The sequence below is a fragment of the Austrofundulus limnaeus genome, unplaced genomic scaffold (genome assembly GCF_001266775.1).
Source record: "Austrofundulus limnaeus strain Quisiro unplaced genomic scaffold, Austrofundulus_limnaeus-1.0 Scaffold133, whole genome shotgun sequence".
NCBI classification, from domain to species: Eukaryota; Metazoa; Chordata; class Actinopteri; order Cyprinodontiformes; family Rivulidae; genus Austrofundulus; species Austrofundulus limnaeus.
This window is the reverse complement of record NW_013952535.1, coordinates 220,321-229,145: the sequence shown is the minus strand read 5'-3', so window position 1 is coordinate 229,145 and position 8,825 is coordinate 220,321. Positions and strand designations below refer to the sequence as shown.

General features: G+C 38.4%; 1 protein-coding gene across 1 annotated transcript in view; it reads left to right on the top strand.

The window, feature by feature from the left end:
* Positions 1-1,789: 1,789 nt before the first annotated feature.
* Positions 1,790-8,825, top strand: part of LOC106522613 (reticulon-4-interacting protein 1 homolog, mitochondrial) — a 12,935-nt gene continuing 5,899 nt past the window's right edge. The window contains exons 1-7 of the mRNA XM_014015686.1: positions 1,790-2,370; positions 2,449-2,600; positions 3,629-3,697; positions 3,994-4,118; positions 5,472-5,520; positions 5,638-5,774; positions 7,528-7,711. Of these exons, the coding sequence (XP_013871140.1) occupies positions 2,076-2,370; positions 2,449-2,600; positions 3,629-3,697; positions 3,994-4,118; positions 5,472-5,520; positions 5,638-5,774; positions 7,528-7,711 (1,011 nt within the window). The 5' untranslated portion in view covers positions 1,790-2,075. The remainder of the gene's footprint in view (positions 2,371-2,448; positions 2,601-3,628; positions 3,698-3,993; positions 4,119-5,471; positions 5,521-5,637; positions 5,775-7,527; positions 7,712-8,825) is intronic.

Genomic DNA, 8,825 nt, shown 5'->3' with positions numbered 1-8,825 from the left:
TCAGATATTGTCCAAGATTAACCTTCAGGGTGGATATAGCTCGCTAGCAGCCTCGCACCGAGGACCTATCCACGTCATCATCTACCCAGAATGCTATGCGTGTAAATAAAATGGCTCGGTCCGTGTTAAAATGTGTTTTTAAAAACTTACAAAACTAAATATTTTTACAGTCTTTATTTTACAGTTAAAACAGATGTTTATCAAATAAAGTCTAATGTTGCAGCTGATTGGGGATCCCTTTAAAACTCAAATTCCTTTGTGTGACTCAGTGGTCAAGTTCATTAACTAGGCCAAATACTCTTCTGTAAACACAGCAGATTATGTTCCAGGTACAGTAGATAGTGATGCTTCTGTTTTTATGATTCTTTTAAGGGCGTTCACTGAAGCCTGTCTTTTATCAAGGCAGCTGGACCAGAACTTAATGTGTTCTTCCTCTACCTACGTTCAGGTATGATATATTCAGCCTGGTGATTTGAATGTAATCTGACTAACAGGGAAATGAAAGATGATATTTGAGCTAAAAACAGCCAGCCAGACAAATGCACTGTTTAATTACCGGCATCAAAATTTTGGGGCTTTCTGTTTAATTCTTTTTTTTTTCTGATGAATTGACTTGCATCCCTTTGCTTTGGTGTCTAGCCTATTGAATAGCCAGGCCAGCAAGGTGACCCAAGGGTTAATCTTTAAACTCCACCTTTCTACGAGATCACSAAATTAAATTAGATCAGTTATTTTTAGAGCAGTCGCATGATTTTGGGCCACAGGTCCTGAGAGAGATGGAAGGCCTAGAAAAGCTTCACATGGTGTTTCAGTGGGGGAAAAAAATGGCTCTCCTGAAAATGCCAATTTRAAGCTAAGTCTGCTCTCAATGCCAATCTTGTCCCAAGTAAAGGTTAAAGTGTTTATTTTTGCCYGGTTGCCGGTCTGAAAGATGACACCCAGGACTCAGTAGCATGGCAGTGTTATAATTCATTAGRCAGGCCCGCTATAATGAGCTAGCTYTGAAAACGCATCCAATTTTTTACTGTGTTCTCCTCCCTCTGGGAGTCAGCTTAAAAACACTGCTGCTTGTTGCTTGGTTTCACTGAATCATGAGCACACAGTCGCAGGCCATTGGCCTCTCTTTTATCACATAGTTCAGTTTCTGAAACCTGAGAACCATTGATTTTYTGTCTTGTTTTATTCCTCCATTTATGCTCATTCAAAATTTTCTCGATTTCTTTATTAACATGTTCTTTTCCCGTTAGATTTTGCTACACTATGTATTGGCACATTTCGCTCTCCAGAGGATGAAGCACWCAGCAATCACTTTAGAGTTGAGTGAACCATTCAGGCATATTGACTTTTATTTTTCATAAACATCTGCCTTTTTAAGATATTAGACTCATCACAACATTATGAAGTTTAAATATTTAAGTCTTCATGGAGCCAGTGCAATGAACTATTTTTTAATTCCCAGTTTATAAAATTATTATTATTATTATTATTATTATTATTATTATTATTATTATTATTATTATTATTATTATTATTATTATTATTATTATTATTTAAAGTCAGACAAAATAGATTTTACAAATAGGTAGTTAATAATCAAGCTTCATAATAGTGAATAGAGTTTTTTTGCTTTTAAATTAGAAATTGTGATAATGGCTGATGTTTTGGACAGGAATCAATGACAGTCAACGTAACAAGAACGTGTCTACGTCAGAATCAACTCTCTTACGCTATTGGTTAGATTTTTTGTATACTAAAATTTGATTGGTTACCTTTTAGGGTCAGAGTTTAATGTATTTGGTAGCCAGTTTGTAGCAATGTGTCCGAAAGAGAAGCGTTGTATGTAGTATTTAGAATCAGTACTTTCGTTATAATTGAAATATGACACAGAATTCGCTTGCAAGACTGTTGTCGCTTATTTATTTTCGGCTGTTATAAACTTTAATGATACGTTTGAACGCCGATAAGCTAAACATGCTAATGCTAGCTGTAGCTGCTAGCTTGCTGTCGACATAACAAGAACTTTAAACATCACGTTATTGTGGTCCTTATACCGTGACTGTTAGAAGTCGGTTTAAATGGGGTCTGTCAGAGCGATGGCATCAAAAAGACTCTTGTGTTTGTTTAACGGAAAAGCAGTCGGTTGGACCAGAACATTAGCCCAAGTTGGATGCAGCAGCTTCAGGAGAACTGTCTGCAGTTCACCTTCAAGACCGCAGAGCTACATGTCAGCCTGGGTCATCGATCAGTATGGTTCTAATGGAGTTTTGAAGTTCACAGACGATATCACCATACCAACTATTAATTCTGCCAATGAATTGTTGATAAAAGTCAGTGCGGCGGGTTTAAATCCTCTGGATGTGTCTATGAGAGGTAAATAATCACAATACTACTAATGTTAAACAGATGAAAGCATGATGATAATTTGAGTTTGAACTTTTCTATGTTTAGGAGGCTATGGGGCCACATTGCTGAACTTGAGAAGGGAGCCATTATCCGTAATCAACACCTATAGTGAGTTTCCATTAATCCTGGGTCGTGATCTGTCAGGTGTGGTAGTGGACTGTGGATCTGGGGTAACTCACTTTGCTCCAGGTGATGAGGTAAATGCTTCATTACACACACATTTGTTGAAGAAACACAAAATAAACAGAGGCACATCACAGTACCAGCACCTTCACAGTACAGTGTAAACTATTTAGCTTGAACTGGATGGAAAAATATTTTCATGCTACTGAACCTGAACCTGCTACTTCACTACCATCCTCAATGTAAAGTATTTATTCAAAGACGACAATGCCAAGCTTGGTMTAAAACTGTTAACTTTTAGTTTATTTCAACTTATTAAGTTAGCTTTTTTTAATTACCCCAATTTCTATTTTTTACATTCCAATAACAAAAGTGGAGCAAATGTTCAAGCAAACCTACATATGTTTCTACTACAGAAGTAACATGTGATTCAGGCTAAACACAAAACAAGTTGAATTATTATTAACCTTTACTGAACTAGGCAAATCCCACTGAGATCACAGATATTTTTTGCAAGGGGGGGCCTGGGCCAGAAGGCGACCTCTCCATGTTTTCAGTCTGTGGGAGGAAGCTGGAGTCCCTGGAGAAAAGCAAGCGTGGGGAGAACGTGCAAACTCCCAAACCCTTGCTTTGAAGTTAAAATAAAATATATTTATTAAAAGTCTTATTTTTTTTTAACTTCATATGCGTTTATAATTTTTTTCCCTGATGTTATGTGGGTTTATATTTATGGCCCACATTCTTAGCTTGCTCTTCCCCGATGCGTGCCACTTCAGGGTTAAAYCGTTCACTGACTGTTCTAGGAAATATGACTCGTTGCTCGGCCGTTACACGAATCTGACTCATAATTACAGACGCCCGCTGCGCTCTCTCCCACGTGTTCACGTTCCTGTGTTCTTCCAGACATCATTTAGCATATTTGTCTTAAATCGTACTGTAATAAATGAGCACAAATAAACAGCATTTGCCATAAGGAACTAATTTGTGATGAACAACAGGAACCATCAGGACTAAGACATCTGATTATCCTGTCTCAGAGTCTACGAGTGGGTGGTTAATTTGAGCTGTGTTCACCTTGTTAAATGTCATATTGGTCCTCTAGGTGTGGGCTGCGATTCCTCCGTGGAAACAAGGCAGTCTGGCAGAATATGTGWCTCTGACGGAATATGAGGTGAGCTTCAGAGTCTGTGGAATACAATGAGTGCAATGTGTTTATTTAATTATTCCCTATAGGAATCACAGTCATTTGTACTGTCACTCAAATTTCCGGATTAAAAAAAGGACTTTGAACTCATAATATAATTGGACCCTGTAGTGTAAGAACGCATCAGGATTAAGTTAGTTCGGTAGCAGCAGCAGTTTCTCCTCCCGTTGTAGAGACACATAAATTGGCTCATGTTTTCCTTTTGTGTTCTACGTAATTTATTCAGCAGCTCAAGCTTTTTGAAGTATTGTCTGTCTCTACAGGTTTCCCTGAAGCCAACATCCCTGAGTCACACAGAGGCGGCGTCCATCCCTTATGTAGCCAATACTGCCCTGTCAGCACTTGTCTGTGCAGGTGGTCTTTGCAGGGAAAACTCCTCAGATAAAAGGCAAGCATCTGCCTCATTTGGGGTAGTTTTTGATGAACCTTTTAATCCTCATAGCAGCTGTTTTACAGAACAGATGTAGTGTTTCTGATATAGTTAAACTGTATTTGACTGTAGTTGCAGAGGTTTTAGAATTGTTTTGCTCTGTATCTCAGTGGTGAACAAAAATCTCAGTCAAATAGTTCTAATTATTTGTCAAATTGTTTAATCCTCTTAATATTCTATTAGCACGTTTCTCTTCTTTTTTTATATTAGCTTACAGCAGGGCTATTCAACTAAATTGCTCCGGAGGCCACAGTTAATGCAGGTTAAAAGCTCAGGGGCTAAACATCCAGCAATTAAAGTCATTATGTAAAYAAACCAAGTATTACAAAGATCTGTTACCTTTGAAATAGTTTATTTTGCTGCATTTAATCATGATTACAACATACAAAACCCTATGTAATAAGTGCAGTGATAATAAAACAATATCAAAAACAAAAATAACACATTATTTAACACAAATATTTTGACATCACTAGCTGCGTTTCCATTGCAAATGTGCACAAAACTTTCCATTAAGTAAGAAATGCTATTAAAGTCACGCGTGAATATGTTTGTTCTCGCGGTAATTCATTACAAACATGGTGGCRATGGATGTAAACACATAGCKTGTTGCTACCACGACAGTAGCGCTCATCATCAGAGGAGACGTCGGTGTCTTTTATCGAGGCTTTTCAGCGACAAGTCCCTTATACTTGGGAGTGGCTACGTATGCTATGTTTTTGGGAAATTGTAGTCAGTGAGTTTACTACTTTCTTTTACTACTTCTGTGATATTACTACTACTTCTACTTCCTGTTATCTTTTTCGTCGTCGTCTTTTTCCCCACTAGAAACAGCCGGTTGTTGATCACGTGACTCGCGTGATGTGAAAAAAGTGTTTACATTGCAGTTTTGCGAAAAAGAACAATTTCGATACGGCCGAAAAACCACCTCATCCTAGCGTAAAAACATTTTGTCGAAAAACGTAATTTTTTTCGAAGTTGACGTGTTTCCATTGAGCAAATTTATTTTCGAATTTCTAATTTACGCATTTTCATGTTCAATGGAAACGCAGTTTATGACTTGCCAAATTTAAAACCGGTATAATTTTGACTTTTCTTGTAAGTTTAGATTTAAAAAGAGATTATTGAACCAATTATTGGGCCGAACTTCAGCCACCCACGGGCCGGATGTGGCCTGCAGGCCACCAGTTGAATAGCCTAGGCTTACAGTTTTGCAGAATATTTACCTCTTGAGGCTTCTATTTATAGCTTTGCTGAAAATGAGTCATGCAGAAACTGAACCATTTTTTTTTTTACTTTTGCCCCTCTCAGAGTTTTGATCACAGGAGCATCTGGAGGTGTTGGAACATTCTCTATTCAAGTAAGACAAAATATATTCCTGTAGCTGTGGGAACTATCGATTCATAAGTCATGAAAGAGAGGCCTCTCGGTGCAAATAAAATCTTGTTTTGTTTTGTTTGTGTCCATGCACTGCCAGCTTTTAAAGGCTTGGGGTGCACATGTTACTGTCACCTGCTCTCACAACGCTGAAGGCCTCGTTAGAGGGCTGGGGGCTGACGAGGTTGTGGACTACACAGCAGGAGATGTGGCCGAACAGCTGGAAATGATGGAGAAGTAATTTTGGTTTTTGTGCTTTTAGAAATGGCCAGGTTTTAAAAGTATAGCCTAAATTATAAGAAATGTGTTGTGTTTTTATCCAGAAATGCAGTTATTTGTTAATGTTACTTTCAGGGTCTTATAAGCATAGTTAAAATTACGTCGCTTCACTCCTGTGACCCAACATATCAAAATGAGGATTAAGTCAAACTTGGTCAAAATGACCCAACTACATTTTTAGATTCCTGCTTTAAAAGCTACATTTTGATACTGGATCATTCTGATATCATAAGTTTATCCAGAGATATGGCTTAATCTGTCTTGTTGGTTATGATAATACGTCACTGTTTGGTCTGAATTCTATTTTTATGTAAATTTATTAAGTAATTTTTTATGTCAATTTAAAGTTGAAACCTCAAATAGTATTTTCAGTGCACACTATTGTGATTCGTTTCTCATCCAAGTAATCTCCAATTTGCCATGCTTCTCCTCCTGCATACTTTGTCCTAGAACTGCCATTGTAATTTATATTTGTAAAGCTCCTGTGCCAAATGATGGCTATGACCTTTGGTGCCTGTACAACTTATATTTTTGGAAATATTAATGCTTAATGATTTATAATGGGGGTCAATGGAGCCTTGTATTGGTGCAATACTGCCCCTGCTGTATCTACTCAGAACTGCACCATAGTTTAATAATATTTAATCTCAATAGTTCAGTGTTTACAATACTAATATGATTGTATTTTGATGTTTTACTATAATATTGTCCTAATATTGTTTTATTGTTGTAATATTTTTCAATTTAGTGACAACCATTACATTGGCAATGTGGCCACTTTCTGCACACATACAAACCAAACCCTGGCCTCATTCTCTACCACAGCTCTAATGGTCTCATGGTTAGTGCCATGGGCTTTCATGTAGGAGATCAGGGTTCGAAATCCAGCAACAGTAACTTTAACAGAAAATCTCTACAAACTTCATATTGTCACTCAATTACCCTCATTACAAACACCTGCTGACTTGACAAGCACAAGCTGGTATAGGAAACACATTTGAACTTGGTCACATTTCATTCTGCAAGTCCACTGCTGCAGGCAAGGACATGCTACAAGGCAATGCGCACTTGTTTTTACATCGTAAAAACCCATGTCTAGTTGTATATTAAGATTTCCCAGTTGGAAAGAAACAAAAACATTTCTAGCTCACATGGAAAAATTCAAAATTTTAAGGCATTTTTTTTCTCAAAATCAGTTTCTTTTGTTGCTACTGCTCAAAAAATGCTTCAGAATTAGATAGTTCATTCAAATGATACATTGATAAGGCATTAATTCATTATATTTTGACGAAATGCTATTTTTGCACACCTTTAAATCAAAACCCTATATCTGCCTATTTCTCCATTTTTGGACTTAATCCTCATTTTGATAGCAGCCAGCCAGAAACGGGCTCAATTGTAAACACTGAACTAAACAAACAGGTCCGATAATTATTTAATCGATTCTGATTGACCAACTTCAGAATGGACATGCTAACGTGTAGCATTGACTTCATAATGCGTTCACACTGGAGTCCAATGGAGGTTGGATTTAAAATATAATATGAACGTCCACTCTGCCCACTGACCAATTCCTTGTTTTCCTCTAAAACTTTAACCTTTAGATTTCAGTAGAACAAATAAAAAAAAAAACCTGTGCCTTAAATTTGTAATTGTGCTTGGATTTTTTTAAGCTTTCTTCAAAATCTTCGACCTGTGCTCGCCCCACCAGGTTTGACTTTATTTTAGACAACGTGGGAGGCGACACAGAGCAGTGGGCATCGAGCCTGCTGAAGCCGTGGTCCGGGGCGAAACACGTCACTCTGGTCTCACCTTTACTGCTCAACACTGACTCCATGGGCCTGCTGGACGGGACGTTTCACGCTTTATTCAGTCTCCATAACAGAGCCTTTAAGGTAAGGGACATTTTCTCAGTGCACACCTGTTCAGGCACAGACAAGTTGATGTTCGGGTTGAATTCACTTCCTGTCTTCATAGCCTGTTTTCCCTCTGCTAAGAGCTCAACTTTATTGTTCTAAATCTGTGCTAAGGGGTGTAATAAATCGAACCGTACACAGGTGAGGAAGGAATTTAAGAGTTTGCGTAACCGAGCTCTGGTCAAGCCTCACAGTTCACTGCGAACATCCTAAATGTTCGGGATGAACGGAGGAGGTGAAGTTCAGACCAGTGGAGGAAATACTTTGCCTGTCGATGAGACGGCGCATGTGGAGCGTTGGATGTTAGATTAAACGCAGTGTGTGTATGTGTGTAGTTGTGTTTGCTGCTGAGCAGGCAGGATTCAGTGTTCGTTCTGATTACAGCCCACTGACCCCCACACCCCCCACCCCCGGCAAATACCAGTGTTTCTGTGTTTCTTGCCAAGCCTCCAAGCCCTTTTGTTTCTGAGAGCAGCCAGCTGGTCAGTTTGCTGAGGCTCAGCTGCAGCAGTCACTGTCAGTGCCCASCCAGCTCTCATCTCAGAGGGATCACAGCGCCCTCTAGTGTCGATCATAGGCAGCTTTTTTCTGYTAAAACTGAGGCAAATCTATTGATCTAAAAAACCATGTTCCGTATCAACTTAAAGCAATAAACRGAAATCTTTTTTTCTCGTTATCCACTTGTGCTTTAGGGATGTTTACTAAATGTGGATCATCATTTCAACATGCCTGAAAATATCTAACTATCAGTTGTAAACAGTACAAGAGATGAAAGGAAATGATGTCATCAATCATTTTATTGCAGGGGTCTTCAGTGTTTTTCATTCTGTAACACATTCAGTGGAGTGTTGATACCAGTWTCCCAGTATCACAACTGGTATTTGTTTCGGGGCATTTTTAGCCACAAATAATCTAAACGGGTGTGGGAACACAGGTCACTAAGAGCGCATCTGATTGGCCATAAATGTTACGGAACGGCACAACCAGAAAGCATCAACTGGAAACATTTGTTGCAGTACAATACTCACATTCTATAATAGAATTGTCATCTGAGTCTGAATCTCTGCAATTAGAAATCAAGCTTACAAATCAC